At 35.2% G+C, this 21768-nt stretch overlaps 3 protein-coding genes across 3 annotated transcripts; 1 reads left to right on the top strand and 2 right to left on the bottom strand.

The window, feature by feature from the left end:
• Nucleotides 1–241: 241 nt before the first annotated feature.
• LOC122394802 (H/ACA ribonucleoprotein complex subunit 2-like protein) lies at nt 242–4010 on the bottom strand. The gene is made up of 3 exons (XM_043391941.1): nt 3750–4010; nt 3569–3641; nt 242–3485 (listed from the first exon to the last, which is right to left on the bottom strand). Exons 1-3 carry the CDS (start codon nt 3916–3918, stop codon nt 3254–3256), a joined length of 474 nt encoding a protein of 157 aa, XP_043247876.1. The 5' UTR covers nt 3919–4010; the 3' UTR covers nt 242–3253.
• Nucleotides 4011–4091: 81 nt separating this feature from the next.
• LOC122394769 (RING finger protein 37) lies at nt 4092–5712 on the top strand. The gene is made up of 2 exons (XM_043391890.1): nt 4092–4831; nt 4917–5712. The coding sequence occupies exons 1-2, from the start codon at nt 4188–4190 to the stop codon at nt 5710–5712; spliced, it is 1440 nt and encodes a 479-aa protein (XP_043247825.1). The 5' UTR covers nt 4092–4187.
• Nucleotides 5713–5981: 269 nt separating this feature from the next.
• LOC122394747 (vacuolar protein sorting-associated protein 13B) lies at nt 5982–20892 on the bottom strand. Its single transcript, XM_043391847.1, has 38 exons — nt 20759–20892; nt 20490–20667; nt 20189–20267; nt 19940–20112; nt 19770–19873; nt 19445–19694; nt 19159–19364; nt 18838–19047; nt 18627–18765; nt 18418–18535; nt 18215–18357; nt 17968–18140; nt 17714–17890; nt 17368–17656; nt 17124–17286; nt 16669–17056; nt 16411–16546; nt 16166–16333; nt 15869–16095; nt 15578–15797; nt 15311–15515; nt 15062–15239; nt 14665–14994; nt 14374–14577; nt 14193–14308; nt 13767–14118; nt 13571–13687; nt 13375–13491; nt 13031–13300; nt 12348–12959; nt 12151–12246; nt 8507–12077; nt 8021–8425; nt 7768–7944; nt 7507–7677; nt 7248–7441; nt 6834–7172; nt 5982–6754 (listed from the first exon to the last, which is right to left on the bottom strand). The coding sequence occupies exons 1-38, from the start codon at nt 20843–20845 to the stop codon at nt 6524–6526; spliced, it is 11313 nt and encodes a 3770-aa protein (XP_043247782.1). The 5' UTR covers nt 20846–20892; the 3' UTR covers nt 5982–6523.
• Nucleotides 20893–21768: the final 876 nt, after the last annotated feature.

The following is a 21768-nucleotide window of genomic DNA, read 5'->3' as shown; positions in this document are numbered from 1 at the left end:
TTTTTGGTGAATAGACATACTTCCGAAATCCTACCCATTTTCCAGAAAAAAATTCGAATAGGTAATGAGATTTTCCAACGAAATTAAAAAGTTTCAAATCGTTTTAAAAAAATTATTTTCGATTGCGGGGATCGATTACAATAATTTTTGGTAAATACACATACCCCTAAATTCCTACCCACTTTCTAGAAAAAAATTCAGTACGAACGGAACTTTAAACGTTAATAACTTTTTAACGAAGCCTCCATCAATAAATTGGTATTCTTGATTTTCGTCTTATTTTGGCCTCTAGAATCTCCCATTAAAATTTTTTCCAGTGGTGGTCGAACACCCTGTATAGTCGTGTAAGAAATAAGACGTCGTACATGTAAATAATATACCAGGCGAGCCGTACTGTTACGATTAAACGGGATGCGGATTTTTACATCGTTTGCGCAGTATCCGAGGACGGGCCCTTGCTTTAACCCTACTCAGTTTCCCTTCCACGAGCGAGGTTACAGTTCCTTCGTGGTGCAAGGAGAGCATTCTCGTATTTGTACCATTTTGTAACGATCTACGACTACGCGTTATTACTATCGTCAATCGTCGATTATTTTTAAGCGGAGGGGGACACGTGCAGTTCAACCGATCCAGAGGGGGCTGGAGATTTGTCCAATAACAACTGCAACATATCGATCACGGTAATGGGTTACTGCTAGAATTACTAATCACAATCGCGTCGTAATAATAATTATCTGATTAACGAAAGGGAGAGTGAGCGTGAAAGAATCGATTATATTTGGAACAAGTATTGTTATACGTATCTAATGTCGATAGAATATTTGTAGTAGAGCGACGCTTTATCAGAGTGAATTCTCGCGTACCTAATTACACATTTTTCCCGGCGACTTGTACTTCGTAAGTGCACAAATTGATCCCCAGGGCGTCCGAAGAAACGTAACCTCGCTTCGTGATCGCACCTACGAAGTCTTCGGGCAAACACGAACCCACTGATAATTAAATACATATTAACGATCGGTATTAAAAGTCATTTAATAATTTCATGTTCATTAGCTCCATCCTCCTGTCGCGTTACTCGATCGATGCCATTCATTGCGTGCCTGAAACAGTGAGAGAGTGAGACAACGAAAGGAGAGATATATGATTTAGCTAGAGACAGGAGCGTGATACACGCTGTACACACCTACGCATTGTCATAAGTAATTTTAACCTTATATTCTTGTATACGAACCACATCACGTTCGCGCGCATAGCGATGTATTCCTGCTCGCAGATTTTCCAGCTATTTAGTCGTTAGGAACGTACGAGTCGCTCCACCTATCGTTCGTATTTTAAAACTGGTTAGAATATCTGTAACATTGGAATATCTTTGTACTAAAAATTCTTTCGTCGTAACGTTCGAGGTGAACTCGAATCGTTTCGACACCCCATCGCTAGATTCGCGCGTCGAACGTACCGAATAACGAACAAAATAATGAACGTATACAATTGTTAAGATACGCTACTGCCCGATCTGTAGAAAATTCTGTGACGGAAACGACGTACTGCAGAATGTCTGTTCCGGCGAAGGGTGAGAATAACGTCCCACTTGTACGCTACGTCAATTTCAATGTCAATGTTATCCTTCGTCGCTCGTAAATGTATATTTTCTACTGACTTGGTAAGAGTAGAGTTAAGGATACAGCCGTGTGTACGAACGCATACATATACATATACATATAGAACGATAGGGAGTAAAACAATGTTTACCTTCCACGCGCATTTTAATCGTCAGTTGTTGTGAATGAAGTTAAGTTAAATACTTGTCCACGCGTAAGAGGCATTTGCGGGCGACAAAAGTCCCCTTTTCACGTTCTTTCGATGCGGAGTTCTATGTATAAAATATCGTACGTGAAAGAATAGAGGTGTCCTCGTACCGTCGTATTTTCCAAGGAAAAAGAAAGGATTTCTCTGCCACCTCCGAAGTACTTAGATGCATTTTGTTTGCGTTTCTGTGTTTTAAATTTCGACACTTTAGCACTACCACGCTCGCAAGGCCTCCGAACCTAAACCGTGAATGCTTGTTGCGATTGCGACCTCTCTATCGAATCGTTGCAAACTGATCGATCCGTAGAAAGTACTTGCGATCTGTTTTACCGTCACGATCGATAATAAGTAACTTTGGTCGTGTTAACAGTTTAAACATAGATATCGGTTAAGAAAATTATAAACTTATCAATGCATATTACAACGTTCCGTATCGGCAAACGAAAAGTTTAAATATAAACGAACGAGAAATATTTATCGCGATGATAAAATTTGATTATTTTCGATCAACGTGCCGTTATCACACTCGAATTGAAATCAAGATTTGCGAGCACACGTTTACGTTCTTAATTCCAAACTATTTCGCATATTTAATTATTTTGCGAACACACTTTCAAATTCCAACATTCGAACGTTGATCGTTAAACGTGTCGTAATTTAACAGACACATGATAGACAACAAACGATTAGTACTATGTATCGGACTTTAATAACGTCCAATTTTATAATTATGTATTTTTAAGGATTGCGTTCCAAGATATTTTCAATGTCTCGCAGAATGAAATTAAAAACACATCAAAGCGATTGTTCGGAAAGTCTCGACCGACGATCTAAACCCGATTTTCGGATATCTTCGCGATCATTGATCGAGATTACAACAACATTTATGTCAGATTTAATTTTACCCGCCTAAAATAAACGCAAAGCTGTTGTATATACGTATGTATGCATGCCGCTTCGAGAAATATGATTTTTATCTTGAGCTACATTTTAATATTCTATTTTCAAATGCACAGGCGATAAATAAAGGTAATTTTTAATTAACTTCGCATAGAAATTGTGTTGGAAAATCAACTGCGTATTTTCCTAATACATACTACATTCCGTTTTACCTCTCGATGCTAAAAAATAAGAACGTTTAATAATTGCAGTTAATTTTCGAACACAATCGTGTAATGTGTACTTTATTCCAAATCAGAAATGTCTTCTGAACTGCAATCGTACAATATTTTAAATCTTTATAGTATTTTTACTTCGTTTTAGCTTATTTAAATATACTATCGAGGAAGAGAATCGTATAAAAGATGTAATAATGTGTATAACTTGCGAATCAAAGTTTGACGAAACTCAGGCATTGCACAAAATGTCTGACTCGATGTTTGTTTAATGGCAAATTCATGTACCCTATTTGCGATGCGACCAAAGGCACACAGTAGCAGGTATAACACTATAAAGGTGCCGATAGGGTCGTCATTGCAGATTTTATTTCATCGTAGAGATCTTTATAGTCTTCGTGTTCTTTTATGAGAACCATGAGACTTCCTCTTTTCACACCCATTGCACTTCCAATATCTTGCCTCGAAGGAGTGTAACAATACGGAATGTTCTTGTCCTCGCAAACAACAGGTAAGTGGCACATAATTTCTATAGGAAAAACATCTCCAGCGAAGATAACCAACCTATTAAAAAATAAGGGTACGTCGTATAAAAATGTTTCGAAATGTAATATATTAATAAAAATATAACTAAAAATTTAATTCACCCATGTTCTCCTTTACGAAGGTGCTTCTGAACATCTTTTAGTCCATTTCGAAGATAGGTCTTCTGCTTTGACGCTGAAAAGGTTATGTTTGCAAATTAGAAATGTTACGAACATTTTACAAAGAAACTTCAGCGCAAAAATAACATTTTTTTAAACATTTTTTAAATTATAACGCAATCACCTTTTCTTATACACTTGTAAATCTTCTTTGTTAATTTTTTCGGAGCCATAGGTTTGGCTATGGTATTTATGTACTTTAATTTATCTTCGTAACTGATTTCTGTTGAATCTGCACCATTGCCTTCCTTTACACTATCGTCTAATTCCATTTTAATCGGCGTTTTCTCCATTTTATCAAACAACAGCGACTATTTTAGATAGAAACCTTCTTTTATTTCGTCCACGTGCTTTTGTATTCCATCTACAGAATCGACGAACGCGATCAACGCTAACCTAACTTAAACTGAACGGAGGAAACTGTGTACAGGGTCTCTATCAACAGAGTAGGTTATGGACGTTTGATTTTTAAATAAAAATAATACGTGCATTTGGCGTGGATCGATTTAACATTGTAATCTTTTCTAAAGAATGTTGTTGCTTGTGTCTTTACGTTAGAGAAATGCTATTCAATTTCTGTGATCCGCGTTTACGGCCAGAAATCGAGTGTAGTACTGTCAGTACAGAAGGACATGAAGTCTCAAACTTGATAAACGAGTCTGACAAAGGTTTCTTGGCATATGCTTGCATTAAACCGCCCGTCAACATTGACATTAGTTTCCTCTGTAACGTATCCATCAATCATATTTTGATTTGGCCGCATGTTGGTTCCCAAAAGTCATCGGGCTTTCAATTATATGCCAAAACGAGTAATGACAACAGTGTACCTTATTCTTTATTGGGTAGTGGATTTTTAGACCACTCAAATGCCGGACTGCTATTCTGTTCATCGAACGTTAATCACGAAACGATTTCTGTTCCTCAAAATTTTCTGAAACTACATATAAAACCTTCTCTGAGATATTTAACGACGTATTTAAGTAATTTAAGAGTATGTATATGCAAGACAGAAAACTCTGTACCTGCGTTAGGTAAAATTGAAGTATGGGGAACTGTATCGCCACGTTGTGGGAAAGATACGGTGGCTAGTATTTGTACTCTGTGGTCCAAACAACAATCTTTTGTATCCGAGACTATAGATACAAATGATTCATCTATAAAAAGTCCTAAGCAGACTGAACAATCTGTTACTGTTGCGACTGACAGGTAAATATAACATCGGCTTTTTATAATGCACACCGCAAATACAACAGTAATCGTTTATTCTACAAATGTGTTGCGATCGTTTTAGGGAGGTGTTGGAATCATCTTTACAAATTCCAGAGTCCTTCTTAGATGCCATTACTTGGGAAATTATGACACAGCCCATACTGTTGCCCAGTGGAAAGATAATTGATCAAACTACGTTACAAAAGTACGAGGAAACCGAAGCATTGTGGGGAAGACGTCTGTCAGATCCTTTTACTAGTATGCCATTCAGCGAAGATCGTAAACCTGTTATAGCAACTGCTCTAAAAATAAGAATAGACAAATTTCTACTTGAGAACAGTAATGCGGACGAGATAAAGAAACTGCCAAGAGTTTTAGGTCACGCGTTATCTTCAAGTATCGCTGATAAAAAAGTATCAAATGTTCCTAAATATTTGTTGAAGCAAAATGTGTCGAATAAAACTTCAAACGACAATAAACCAAAGTTGCACTGTTCCGTAACAAATACTCAAGAGAATAAGATGTTTTGTCATAAACTGCCAATTGTTGTAATGCCAAATAAACGAAGTGCTTCTACTTTAACTAAACCGATAAAAAAAAGAAAAACTGTTAATTCTTGTGTATCGGTATATCAAATGGGATCTGAAACAAAAAGTGATAGCTCTACCGATGTAGTAAATTTAAATGTTAATGATAGCGCGAATTATGCCACAAATTCTACATTAAATACTTGTATTTGTTGCGTCGATGGAATATTTTATAAATTACCGTGCAAACATGTATTATGTAGAAAAGTCTTGACATCTATCAAAGATAATCAGTGCTCATCGTGTGGCATGTCTTATAGAAACAGCGAAATAGAACGTATTTATGAATGAATTAAATTATATAGATACACAGAATGATAAACATGAGATTCTCTTGGATCAGTTAAATCCTTATATTATTTGTGAGTGTTTTACATTAAATATTGTAAATAAAATGTACTAATAATTTTTAATAAATATATAAAATCTTTTACAATTTATTGCATTGTAATTACGAACTACTAAGTTTACGTATACCCAAACTTCTAGTAAATAATAAGCATGTATAACAATTAAATTACATTCAATTGTACTCCGAAGTCACAGAATATTTTCCCTTTACCAAATATTTTCTATATTACAAGTCTTTCGTATGTTATTTATAATTAATCTGTAAAATTGCACAGAATATATGTAAATCAAATGCAACATTGTTTATTCATTACTCTTGAATTTATATAAATACTTAATGCAGCTTGTTTACCATATGTACAATATATATTGTCCGGTAAATAAAGGACATGGAAATTTCTTTAATGTACACATTTTTTTGTATAAAAAATTGAAAAAGCATGTCTTTAGATATGAACGATTCTCGAATTGTGCATATTGTCATTAATTCCGTGTATAAAAACACATTTAGGATGTAATTCATAAATTTAAAAATCATCTATCGTATATCATTCGGATTAATTAAATTAAAAAATGTTAGTATGTACACAAACCTCAAGCAACCAGGATGTGTTTCGCGTATTGATCTTGATCAACAAATTTTTTAATTCAAAGCGTAATACTGATTTATCACTTTCCATTATCCAAAAATATTAATTATCCAATCCACCAGCGGATGCGTAAAATTAATCTAGCTTGTTGAAATTATTTGTTACAGTACTCTAAATCCGCTACCTTGACTTTGTCGTTTAGCGATGTTAAACAACGATAATAAATAATTACGCGAATCTGGAGAAACATAAAATGTAAGAGTACGGTCTGAATGAGGTGTAGCGTTCTCAAAAATATCAGATTGTCCATCACTGTTCGTGGAGACACTGGCTAACCCTGTACTACTAGTTCTCACGTATTCCGCTACTCGTGCTCGCATTTCTTGATCCATCTGTCGATAGAGAATTTCCAATAAGGAATGTACATATATGTATTACTTTTAGAATTAAGTAACAAAAGATAAACTGGACCTCATATGCGGCAGGTGATACGGGTCTGTTTGTTTGCGTCGTCTCAGGAGTACAGTACAAACATATTGTCGAATCAAGATGGTGGTCAGCACTGGTTAAGTCTTTCAATAAAAATATTCGCTCTACACTATCTTCGGCCACGTTAACTAGCAATAGTGCATGCCTCGTTAGAACTAATGTTATGGCACGATTACTGCCTTGTTGAATCACATAATCTGCATTGGTAACATGCAAAATATTGCCATGATTATTTTCAAGCAAGGGTAACAACCACCAAGCATATCTGATAGATGCACTATTATTGCCAGTTGTATATTGGACCACGGGTCGTTGTCGTGGCTGTAAAAATATAATGATCATTAATTTATTTCATTGATGTTGCTCAATAGCATTTCATTTCCGAGAACTGTTTACCGAGGGTAATGAATTCCAACCAGCACCCTGAAGTAGCCCTTGTCCAGTCAATGCAACTAATTCTGCAGCTCCGCTTAATGGTTTTGTAACCACTCCTACCAATCCAAGTCCAACGCCAGTTACAAGACTTTTGGTTGTCATTTCTCCTGACAAAACTTGTTGCAAGGGATGATGAGCAAGACCAGCCACCGCGGCTAAATAAGTGATATTAAATATGGTTATTATAAAAATACTGAACTGAAACGGTATTCCTGCATACCGAGAACGCTCATCCCGAGGCCGGATAAGCCTTGATAAAGTCCTTGCGCCATGCCTTGAGGTCGCATTCTTCTAGACTCCTCTTGTCTTTGCAAATGCTCTTCATCGAGCGTCAGACGATCTAAATTTCGTGCTACGCTGGACGCTAATTTCGTTACGGAATTTAGAGTACCTGTGTAACATTATTATATATATTTTTTATTTAACAAAACACTGCGCAGGTATGTACACACGTTTCAATGTAAGTTTTTAATCTTGATACCTGCTGTAACGTGTCTCATTAAACTGGCTGAACCGTGTGTTATTCCAACGATAAACCCCCATGGTCCTTGCAACAAACCTTGAAACGGAAGAGAAATAAAATCTCTAAGCCCCGAACCAAGAGCTTGCGCCAAACTTCCTGGCGAACCTAATATCTCTAAAGACCCGACTACCCAACCTGAAATATAAGCAATTTAAAATATTAAGATTTCAAGCTTATATTATTAGTAAATATTAGTTTGATATCTTTATACCTGCTCCAAATATCGCACCAGATAAATAATGCATTGTAAGTGCATTACCAAGCCTGTACGGTGTTGTCAAAACATTCTTTTTCTCAAATGTACCAAAGTATAGGGGTGAATGATCCAAAGCCACGTATAAGCGTACAGAAGTATGAACGCTTAGTAAGATAGATACGGGTTCTATTTTCAAATTCTGTAGCCTTAACGGAGCACTTAATATTTTTGTATCGACCATTATGTAATCGGGTATGCACACTCCAGTAGTTGAAATTAACGTCTGCGTTTTTCTTACATCATCTGGTATTAAAAATCTTGGTGGTACCATTGAAGTTGCATAAGTTAATAATTGAGCTATATACGTATCTTCGATGTAGGCACTAATCGGTGCAATTTTTAAATAAAGCTCTTTCGATGCTATAAACACATTATTAAAGAGAAATTAGTACACGTAATAAGCACGAAATAAATCAAAAATTTAAACTTACTGTTAAATACCTCTTAAATATCCCTGTTTCTCCAAAACGTAATCAATCGCTATCAAAGAGTTTTCTCTGATTTGTTCTAGCTTATTTATTAAACAATTGTTTATATAATATCCCGCTCCTTTCGTAACGAGTGGGCTTTGACTTATCAACACTACTGGGAAATCAAAACCTCCTTGATCAAATAATTGATTATCCAATTGTAAATCACCTATAAAAGTGCATAAGTTGACGATTTTAGACCTTGTAGTTGCAGTAACTATGACATCGGTCATGGATAAACTAGCGACTTCGATCCTTTGTGCATTTTCATTCATGTCGTGCATAAGGACAATGGTAACTCCACGAAGACAAACGGTTGCTGAGCCCTCTTTAGAATTGCTCTCTTCGATGGCCTTTGTGTCATCGATCGTATTAGTTTTTACATTGTCTATGTTTGTAATTAATTGTCGCAAATTTATTTGCGAAGGAGATGTAACTTCTAACATTGCAGTGTCATCTTGAGCCGAGAAGAAAGTCGTTATCGACGTTGAGCTATCAGAATTCTGTACATTTATCGTTGTTCTATCGTCCTCTGTCTGATCAGCAAACGTACTGTTTAGCATTTCTACATCTTTCGTATCATTCTCCTTGCGTACAAGTCGACTTCTAATATCTCGCGCTGATACTTCCACTTGTGATATGGGAACAATACTGATAAGTGTGGTATAACAACGATTCTGCATAATCAGCTTTACATCACCGTATGATGGTAGTCGTACATACTGGTCTACCGGTGCACTTGATATCGAAGACAGGTTTATACCCCTGGACCATCGCAGATCTCTGTTTCTCGATGGCTGCTCATTATGATTGTTCGTTACGGCAGAAAATAATAATACATTCGATGCGTTTAGGACAGGTACATCTGGTAATCTGTTACTAACAGATGGGATAGAATAATGGCACGTAGCGTTGCTTTCGATTTCGCAAATCCATGTGAAGTGACAAGTATCTGGTAGTACTTCATCCGCTGTTTCATTGGCCTGCCCCAGTAAAATTTTGAAAGCGCAAGTATTTTCAATTAGCAATTGCGGATGATGATCTATGTGAATCATTATGTACGTTGTACCTTTGTCCTCTTGCGTCGTAATGACTATTGGCATAGTACTAGAGCCATTTGGAATAGCAATACACTTGCGACTCATACCTTGATCGACTCGAATTGGACAAGACCATTTATGTCCTAAACTCAAAGATATGTAAAGAACAAGGGGCTCTACGATGTCTTCCATGTACAAAGTATACCATTGCGTGATAGGCATGCCCTGTTTCTGATCTTCCACAGGTGAAATATTAAGGCTGTAAAGGGTGAGGTCGTTAGGCAGTTCAAGTCTGGTTGCATCTTCGTGCACCGCCAATGTAGCAATGCACAATTCTTGTGGCGTTAAATTACTGATAACGTGACTGCTTCTTATACGTACGAGACGCATATCTTCGTGCATACTTGAATTGATGCTCATGATAGAGACACTTGAACCGCAATCGACACACGTTTTAATATTTCCATCGACAGGAATCAGCCCACCGATTCGTGGCATGTAAAAGCTTTGGCTCCAATCGGGTCGTGCCAGTTGAAGAGCTTGCGATGTATAAAACGTGTCACCAACGCCAACACATAAATGAAACGTACCTTCCAATTTTGGCGGCGTTACGATACCGTAATGAGGGATTTGACAATGTTCGGTATCTTCTGACACAAGAGACAAGTGACATCCCATGGAATTCAACATAAAACACCAAGGTTGCAATTCTAACAGCAATGTGCTCGAGACTAATCCAGCATCTTGATATTTTACTTGCACGTGTGTTTGTGGTTGCTCCGTAGATATCCATTCCTCTATCGCGTCTCCCTGGAAAGGCCATGCCATCTCGTCGCTTTCGCCATTAAGATCCTTTAGAATACTATCGATATCTTCAGTTTCAGGCCTCCTGAAGAACTTTCGTTGATCCACAGAACTATACGACAACGGTACGTATGGATTCGATGTAGAAACTCCGGATTCTAATTGAAACGTCAACTGATGAAAATGTTCAAACGTTCCAGGGCAGTACAATTGTTGTCGTTCGCCACAACCATTTACCATTGTACTTAGGGATATTTTCAACGAGGGCGTATCCATCTGCACTCTGACTGGTACTGGCAAGTGTGATCGAATCATATAAAGTGGGCTGAGCACAGCTAGTATCTTCGTTCTGTCCTGAATGGTCTGCGTCACTATTCGTACCCAAATGCTTAAAAATTGTCCACGTTCCTGCCATGGTACTTTAACTAGCCACGGTTGACCCCACTTAGCATTAGGTTGCAGGGGAATATCTCCTGTCCACGACAGGTTTGGCACGGTGGTAAACCGTAAACGTATTGCCATTTTCTTAGTCCCGTCGAGTATAATGGATGGCGGGCAACTTTTACCAGAAATTAGGTACACATCCTTTAATAGATTTACCTTCGATCCAACGTCAGATTCGTACTTAACCAATTTCATTTCAAAGTTGTCGATCAATTGATTGGAGATTATAAGCTGGCCAGAGAACGTCACGAGCTTTTGCGTGGCAGAGAGCGACGTAACGCTTACAAATGCCGCTGCTTTCGTTGCAGAATTGTTAAATTCGATTGCTTGAATACCATCCGTGCCTACGGAGAATGGTTTGCTCCACAACCAGATATTTTCTTCTATCGCTATTCGTATCATCTTGTTGCCGATATGTCGCCACGAGTAAAAAGTACATTGTCTACTTTCCAACAATATATTGTCTCCCGTACCACTTTGACCAAATAGAATATGTACATTACTGTCATTGGCTATCACATAGCGTGTGAATAAAATCATATTTTTGTTTTCCTCTTCTAAAAATGCAAACCACAAATGAGCCGAAACAGCGAGCGAGTGTGCTATCGTCGGTCCCAGTTTCAACGAGAAGGGACTACATGTTAAAGATACATCTGTTTTGTCCGACAATGACAGCTGAAATCTTGCTTCCAAGGGATCGAGTATTTCTTGCATGTTCAAATGACTATAATCTAATACGTGTACACTGAATATACCACTGATATCGATCAACATCGAACCATCTATCCACCTGTTAAGTACAAAGATAGCTTCCTTGTGCTCCAAGGCCATGAAGCATTGAATTTCAGGTATCGTACCTTTCAGGGTATATTGTTTCAACGGTGGTTGCAAATGATTATACATGTCGTTGTTAACATGATTGTACACGGAGATATGTATGGTGCCGATATTAAGTGCAGCTTGTAGATTCGGTATGATCGAAGAATTGAAGTACGAATCAATACGTAAGCATGCTGCAAGAACACGAGCTGAAATAATCGTTTTGGAAAGTGGTCGATTACTCATCGATAATAAAACTACACGCCATATGCAAGCAACTGCTCGTGCTGGGGCTTTTTCAGGCAGCTTTAAACGGTACGAATCTGTCTCTGACAAATAAAAGTCGATGTAACGCTGATAGGACATGTGGCAATCGCTCCAATACTCAAGAGCGCAAGGTACTTTATCGACATAAGCACTATCAGAATCCAATGTCTAAAATATATAAATTGTTCTCAGTACAAGGTACTGTTCGCATAAAAAACGTATAAATATATATTTTGCTCACTTCGAAGGGAACTGGTGATACATGTATTCGTGTCAACGTCCTTGGTTGTGGATATCTCCAAGCCATTGATTGTTGAGGGTAGGTAAAAAATATTACCTGAATTAAACAATATATCAGGAAATGTATTTACTTCTTAAAACTCCTCTTTCTGATACTAAAGTTAATGGTAGAAGCTATAAAATTACTGCTGAACTTACTTGATATGGGAAAGGTAGTTCGTCTGCATTACCGTTCACAAATTGAAATGCGCCTGCTTTAAGATCATCTTTATAATGTTGCTCGGTAGACAGTACAATTTGTTTCTCATTAGTTTTACATTTTGATGGGGACGTTGTCAATTCATTTAACAGCAATTGACAGTCGTCCATAACGTTCTTTAGAATTTTTAGGTGCTCTGGTCCGAAGTCTAAATAAAGACCATCGCTGTCTGCCTGTATTTGTACTTGGGTAACAGAGTCAGCATTTTGCCAAGGCTCCCAAAGCAAACAAACCGTAATATTGCAACACCATGGATTTAAGAAAACCTTTATACATTCATTGAGAATTGCTGATACGATTAAAGAATCTATGGCAGTGTTCGAGTATATTCTATCAGGCCTAAGAAGAGTCGAAATACTTCCGGATAATAAAGCTAAACTAATTATTATTTCTGCGCCAGAATCAGTCTTGAGAGACAATACTATTTGCTTTGTACATATATTTAAATCAGGCCAATTCAATTTTCTTGGTTTCGATACTGAGGATACCTTTGTATCGTTAAACTGTTCCGTTGATGTTGTTTCGTGTAGATGCATAAAACACGATAATATCTGGCGATAAATAAAAATGTCGATTAATTACGTCGATAACAGACACTCTAGAGTATCACATGATTTGTTACCTTCTTTTGCATAGCATATATCTGGTTTAGTCTTGACAAAGAGAAATAAACTTTTGTAGGTCTACCCATATCTATTGAGAATTGCGGATTTTTTCCTAAAGTTCTCTCATATTTCATTGTCACAAAAGATGGGGGAATGCCTGTGTCTGGATGTAGATCGCCATTTTTCGTTTCGATCATGAGAACTTTGAAATTCTTTTCTGTTGGTATTGAAATTAATTCTTGATTTTCCTTTTCTCCCAGTGCCATGGACATATCAAAACACGATATCTAAAACAGTATAGATTTTCATTAAAAAAAGTTTCTTAAAGAGCTATTTTACCGTTATTTAAAAGTTAGTGTACTTGAATTTTTTGCAACGGATGCTGTTGTGAAAAATAAATATTTGGTTGATTGACCATTATGTAAAATAGCGGTTGTTTCTGAGTTTCACTCTCATCCTCTTCAATTTCATTTATGTCCTGTGTGAATTTTATACTTGACGTCAGTTTTCAAACATAATTATTAATAAGAGACAATTCTTGTTAAATAATTACTTACAACTTCGTATTCTGTACTTGCTTTTTGGATATCGTAAAGTACAAATGTTATTTTGCCACAATTTACTAAAAATTCAAACGGCAAAAGTATAGAAGTCTCTTGATGCGTAGGCTTACCCTAATAGAAAACCATTGCATTTAATAAAATATATTTCATCGTACGAATGAATAAATTTATATTTACAAACAAAACTAACTATAATCGTCGAATTCACGCTAGATGTTTCAAAGTCAATGCCGCTATCCTTCGTAAAATCAACATCGACATCGTCGGAAGATTGCTTCGTCCAAGTAATTTGTTTCATACTTCCTACAGTCGATGAACTTTTATGAGGTGTATTAGTGGATGCAGTTGCATTTTTGTGTTGTTCAAAATTTCCCAGAAACAAGTTCTTTAATTCATTATTTAAGATTGAAATTAACTGAATTTGATCTAAATTTATTGTCACTTCGATATCCATGATACAATTCACTTCAACGGCACTTCCACACACTGTTATATCCGGTTTAAATAAAACGGGTGGAGCAATAATCAAGCACAAATCAAACCTATAATACACATTTGTATTAATAATTTTATAACACGAATAACCAATTCGCTGCATCATTTAAGTATCACGTACTTTGATAATAAAGGTAACATGGAAAACTGTTGTTCCAAACTACTCCCGTGGCCAAGTTTGTTCCATTCTAATGCAGGATTTTCATTCATAGTATAAAGATAAGATTGCGACATTTTCTGAAAATAATTAATATCGTATTTCTTAAATGTCTAATTTTAAACCAAATATGACTTCAACGCACCTTGTTGATACTCATTTGATAATTTTTCCAAGTAGTCGTATGAGCACATATGCTTTTTATATTAATTTGATATTGTCGATCTTCTACAGCGGAACCTGGTATGCTTAAAATATTTGCCTGAGCCGCCAGTTGATATATATCTAATCTCAAAGGAGTTCTACAAATTGGATTTTCCGCGTGAGGCGTGATGCGAATTCCATCGAACTGCAATATCAATAAAATGGTTTATTTATCAATTGGAAGTATCTACATTTAATACCGGTATTGCATTTTTACAAAGTACATTATTACCTGAAGCATCAATAGATCATGTTGCGGTTTGAATTTCATTATATTCGAGGCTGGCAACATTAATCTAAGCCCTTTGAAATCCAGATATATCAATGGTAAAGACTCGTTATCAAGACTAGCAACGCTGGCTAAATGTGGTGTTAAATTTTGTTCGAAAGTTTCAGCTGAATCTTTCTCAGACGATTGATAGAAAAAAGTAAACGGCTTTAATAGTTGTATATATTTGCTGACTATAGTAAGCGGAAGAATTACATCCACCATTTGCATTTTCACAACTACTTCCGAAATATAGCTATTAGCAGATAATGTAGCTTCTGTCATTACATCTTTCTAAAAGGTTAAAAGTAAATGGAATAAACTAAAAGTATTATTAACCGTACCGCTAAATATTAAATACCTTCTGAGTTCTGTGTCGTTTATAGGTACCCCATCGTGTATGAACGTTTCCTGACTTTGCTCTAGTGAGGGTGAAACTTAGAAACCCGGAATCATCATCTTTCTCTGAACTATCCTCCCTTCCACAAAGTATCGCGCCTACATACTCACCGATATCCCAAGTCGGCGAATTCAGTGCTCTGTCAACGATTACTTCAATCAATTTGTCGCGTTACTATTATACAAATCATTTACTCGAGTAATTATATACCTAGTGTAATGGAATATGGTGGCTGTTGTAATTTTACTTTTCAATTTAAGATAGACAGGTTGTAAGTCCAAAGAAGTAATAATATCTTCTAATTCGAGGACCAATTTTAACGATGAAGCATTTTCTTTTTCCGTGACATATAATTTAACTGCTATCTTTGTTATAGTCCATTGGATCCATGCCGATAAAACTAATTCATCCGTTTCTATAATAAAATAAAGTATCGCTTATAAAATTGAACAAAAAATGAATTTATTTATAATGTACCTTGCGTAATGTCATCTTTTGAGGTGGAAACAGTTGAGTTTGTAGTTGTATCTTCGGGGTAAAGTAATTGCGTTGGAGTAGATGGAGTTTGTGGTATGATAGGCAAAACTATTTGTGCTTCTGTGTTTATTTGATTACTAGCCACAACATTTTTGTTCGAACTGGCTGAAACTCGCAATACGCTTAACACGTTTGAAATTATTTTGTTCACGAAAACTACCTAAAGTAAAAATATTTTATAAGATTATAGAATAATGATTATAATTATTTGAAATGCTTTCGTTACAATACCTGTTCTTCGGAGATAGAAATGATAATAGGAGAATTGTCGATGTGAACGCAAACACCTAAACCAGTCAATGTGTTCCCTCCTCCTGATTGGGATGTTGTGACTTTGGTTGTAAGAGCAACTGTAGCATTCAATGACACTTTTTTAATGAAATTCTTTTGGGTCTGTTGATGTAACATATAACAATGAAATTCAACAAGACTCAATGTCCATGGAAAACTCTGTAATTCTGAAATAAATTAGAACGATGATAACATTCTATTGCGTATTGGATAGTTTTATCATTTTGAGTTACTTACTATTCGTCCACATTGATTTTGGTAACTTAACAGGCAGCTCTTGAAGATAAGGTGTCAACAATTCAAAATTTATATTAGATGAATGAACGAGAAGAGTGGGTAACTTTATTATCAACATTTGTAAATTATTATCGGATTTTAAAGCTCTATCCTTTGCTTCTTCTATACCTAAATAATTTGATAAGAATATACATCAGAGTGAGTTAAAAGCATATTTTATTCTGTTCGCTTATATGTATACCTACCATATGCACCAATGCCACTCATTGTGGTTGACGGTATGTAAATAACAATATGTCCGACACAACCACTTAGCACAAGACCACACCACCATGGATACAGTTCTGCTAATCTGGCCAATATTCCCAAATTCTGTAAGTTCTACCATAGATTACATCTTTATAACTAATAACTGTATGCCAAAACTATTGAGAGGAAAAACTTAATACACGTTCAAAAGTTACGCAAGTTGAAATTCAATAGTATACGTATAAGCAATGTACCTGTCTTTCACCTTCAATTTTAAAATCGTGTTTCTTTTGAACTTCATCGTTTTGTAGAGTTTTCGACTTCTCTGTTGTCACAACCGATTTTCTTTTTTCTTTGTCCGAAGAACTGTGCACACTTTCGTGCAAACTGGGAAACGTCTTCTTTTTCGTACCGGTATCGGATGATGCACCCTCGAAATGTTGTTGCGCTTCAGGCCGTGTTGTACACAATGTACCTAAATTATAATACGTAACACGATACTCCAGCCACTTAAAAAGTAATGGATCGAGCGAAGCTCTGATGTCTGCCATCTGAAGCGAGATAAGAGGTGGATGTGTTTGTTTCTCGACATTTTTTGGAAACTGTATCACAGTTGTTAACAGTGGTTTGTTTTCTATATCACTAGATATAAAAAAAATTGTCATTAATATAATTTCAACTCATAATATACCCTTTAACGTATACTGACCCATGAATATTACTTTCTGGACCTGAGAATATAAAAGCCTGCTGTAACTCATTCAAAGCAAACATTTTCACAGAACTTATATTTATTTCATTTGAAACTGTAACCAACGATGATAATTTTTTACTATTTATATTTTCCAATAACAACTCCAAATATATAGGATCTGGAAAAAGTAGTCGAATTAAATATTTTTAGTTAATCAAGCATTCTGTGACAGTGGCTTTCGTATTAGTAAAATACATACTGATTTCTTGACAGGCATCTGTAAATAACGAAGAACATACAAGAGGATTTGTTATATCAGTGGGATTGAATACTGAAGTTAATATGGACGCCGCAACCATTAATTTTGCTTTCGTCCCAGTAATTGTAATACTGTCCACATGTATTGAATATGTTTCATGTATTAAATCAACATTCCTCCAATATTGTGGATACAACAATTTCTTTGCTTCACATTCAACCGAGTAAGGCATTATTATTGATGTGTGGCAATTTTTTACTAAATAAAGTTGACTTCTTGCTCCGTTTACCTAATTAAATAAATATTATATAATACAGGATATGTATACGCTTGTATTTTACATTACCTGCAGCGTAATAATCTTATGACATTGGTTAAACATTTCTGTTGAAAGATCGGTTTGCTTTGATGCGCATGCTGCAAGTCTAAATGGATATAAAGGTTGGAGCATAGTTACTATTGCTTCATCACATTCGATACTCATGAAAGGGTCGTCCGTAAGAGCAGGTGTTAAAGGCGTCGTCTAGCAGAATAACGTACAAAAAGTAAATAATCGGTAAAGTATTTCTGTATATGTGTACCAACATATTTATCACATACTCGACTTTCAACGATCTTCCGCTGTCGTGGTAGTCCAGTAATAGAGTGATCTGCTAATTGTAATTGTAGAGATGCTCTCATTACCATTAATTTTGTTTCGACCATAGATACATTCTCTCGCAGAGCTTCATATTCTTCTAACGTAACTGGTGGAAGTTCGTCTACAAGTGGATCTAGCGATGGTTTATAAGTAATGATTTCTTGAATATTTTTCACATATACAACAGATGTATAATTACATAAATACCTGGTTTTGTGACAAGGTATGGATTATAATCGTAATTGGCTGCAGCTTGCTTTATTGTGTCGATACGATGAAAAACACCTGAACATAATCTAATAGTTAAATCACCAATGATATACCTCATCACTCTGCGTTCGTGAAAATTGCTGAAAAAATGTGAATTTAGTATCTTTTATCTTAAATTGTACTAAAAATATTCTGGTTACCTGTATTCAAAATTAGAACCAAATTCTGCTAGTTTCTCAGGGGTAATATCATCTGGTAATTCAACGCAATGAACGTAATCCATAGCAAATGCGGGACATCTTTCTATTAATCGTTCCTCTAAAAATATTTCATGTAAGTATTTGCACATTAAGTTTAATCTTAGTATATTTGTATGTCCATCTGGAGTATAAGATTAAAGTTTTGTTACCCGAAACTGTATTTAGATAATAATATATTCCTTGTTTGTAATCTCTCTTCTTTCCTTTGTTTTCTACAGATTCATCATCGAATAATGAATCTTTTAAATAATCAGTGTTTAACTTTCCAGCTATTAGATACAAAGGTGGCTAAATGAAATAGTTTATGATTAGTCACAGTTTACATCCCGATCAAACATTTAGAAATGTATTGAATATTACTTGTGCTCCATCAACTACTTCAAGATGCCCGCAGCTACACGTCCCTCTTGGGTATATGCGTATACAACCCATTCCAATTTGAAAACTAGTCATTGAAATTCCTTGAATCAACGTGTCTACCACCACGCCATTTAATCGCAATGTTAAGAACGATTTATATCTGAGCTTGCGGGATTTATAAAATAATTGCTCTTTAATATTTTCAACTGTCTGTACAAAGAACGAATTATTTCTTACTACGTGATTACATCTCAAACAAACGAATAAAAAATGTAATGTGACTAAAATTTACGTGATAAATATTATCCTTGAAATACATGCCTTAAAAGTTAAGGTGGTATCTTGCACGTATATGCCTAAATGAATAGTATGTCCAGAATAAGCCATTTGTTGTTCCGTAGACCAATCGTTGTCCCAATCGATAGGTAACAAAGATGATACCATGTTCCAAGCCCATCCACCCCACCCAGTATTGTCTGCGGCAATTCCACTTCCATGATCATGTAAGTGGAACATGCTAATTTCATCTGTAATATTACTGAACGTTAATAAATCTGCCTGCAGTATGACGCAAGACTGAAAGATGTTCTATGAAATAATATAAGACCTTGTGCAGTGTCTTCTCTTTCCTCTACAGAAATTAAAGACTTTTCTCTACTAGATGGAAATTGTTTTGTTTGCAATGCCATTATCAGCGCAGCTAGTCTAAGCAGCATTGGTATTTGTTGTTCCGTTATGCTAAATTCCATTTTTTGGCAATGAAGATCCAAACGTGTAATAGAGGCTTGTCTTGCAGTGTTGCTATGGTAGTTTATGATCATACGTATTATAACAGAACATCGGTATAGAACAGGATCCTAAATAATGAAATAATATTTTTGTACATTTTTCTATAAAAACATGTATAGTTTACTATAATAAGAAATTAGTACCTGATATATTTCTATTTTTCCAGAAGCGTCCATTTTGTCTAAACATAAAGTTAGGTCCTGAATAGTAATAACTTTTCTAAGCATAACTTCGTATGGATTAACATCTGTAAATGTGTAGAATTTTAATATACGTCAATAGATATTATTCGATGATGCAATTACGTACGTACCGGTAAATGCTGGTTGCCATTTATCAACAGTTTGCATACTTAAAAATCTGACATTAACGCTAAGAACAATATCTTCCTCCACATATTTTAGAATTAGATTATTACAATTGATCGTTATGTTATTTACGACTTTGGTTACTATGCTTTTTATGTACCCAGGTGGTGCTTCTTCCCTGTCGATAAAGTAAAAAAAAATGTTTGTAATATCATGTACCATGAAACAATGTTAAACAGAAATATTCCACTCACTGTGGCAATTCCAGCCTCTTCTGTAATACAGAAGTACTGGCTTCCACCTTAGTATCATCTTTTAATTTTAAAATGCATTCTGTAACAAAATAGAACAAGTTTAGTATCGTTTGTTCAATATAATCATTTTAAAATTTAGAGCACCACGCAGATAAGTATGGTCATGTTAAATTTTATATAAATAGATGGTCGTATCTAAGTCACACGCATTTTTGTACTAAGTACAGAAAGTTTTTTATAACGAAGCAGTATTAAACAGGATAGCATCGATCAGAGATTTAATATACCTCTTAATATTTACCTATTGTATTTATTGTAATGACAATGGGTTCTGAAGTAATTTTTACCCAAGGAACATGAATAAGTAATTCATGTATATGACCGCTGACAAAAACAAAAGGGAGATTAAGTTGTTCTTCCAAAACTTCTAATCGTAGATCAAGATTTTGAAACGATGCATCGCCACCCCATAAAGAAACCTGAAATATAAAATAAGATAATATATAAAAGGAAAATTAAATATTATATACTTTTTCTATAATGAATATTAATTATAAATGATCAATATACCTGAGATTGTTCCGGTTTAAAATTTTTCACATACTTTTCAACATAACTAAGAATCACTGGTGTTATATACGATTCCAGCTTAAACATCGTGATTTTAATTTGCGATCCAATGCATTCCACATACTCTTACGGATATAATAAATGTGTGCAAATGTAAAAAGCTTCGCTTAATAATTTGTTCGTTCACCAAATATACATTTCAAACATATTTTTTGAAGAACTAATAATGGAATGGTGGAGAATAATTAACGGACCAAAATATTTTCAATTACGCACGTTTATCTGAAAATAATAAAATTGTTTAACTATTAGAAATGAACTTTCTATAACTATGAATAGTAAACTTAACATAGATATACATGTAATGTATATAGAAGAAATATTCAAGCGATAATACTGTATTTGTTCTTAAAACAAATATATTAAATGTTCTTAGTAGGATAGTGAAGTAGGGTAAACAGAATCAGTAGTCACTTTAAGAAATATTTTTTATTCTGCTTTCGATCCTGTATAGAGTCGGCATAACTTGTATTTTTCATATTCATATCAAAACGTTATCGATATAGTTATGAACAATGAGCCACAGAATATTTGTGAAACACATATTAACCTTAAATTGAGCATCGGCAGTCGACCATGTATCGAAATCGGCTATAAAAGTGAATTTCAAAATTACACATGCTGCATGGCTTTTCAATTAACCAGTAGATTAGAAAATAACACTTTGATTAATTTATGATCGAGGGATTTTAACTATAACTTTATGTCTTGTAAATATAGTTGTATTTATACCGTCTGCCTTAACCTTTACAATTTGACATGCACTGCAGTTGCATTGCATTGCATGTGGTTGCATGTGCAAACTATATACGCATGCGTATCATTGCCATTGTAAACGTTTAAACAAAACTTAAGCTTGTATCTATATGTCTTTGAATGCATGAAAAAAGTCGAAAATATATTTAAAAATATACTTTAATGGCTTTAATATTGTTTAAATCCTTCGTCCT

The sequence above is a fragment of the Colletes gigas genome, unplaced genomic scaffold (genome assembly GCF_013123115.1).
Source record: "Colletes gigas isolate AHSC1104 unplaced genomic scaffold, ASM1312311v1 Colletes_gigas_Sc00004, whole genome shotgun sequence".
Classification (NCBI taxonomy): domain Eukaryota; kingdom Metazoa; phylum Arthropoda; class Insecta; order Hymenoptera; family Colletidae; genus Colletes; species Colletes gigas.
This window is presented reverse-complemented; position numbering and strand designations above follow the sequence as displayed.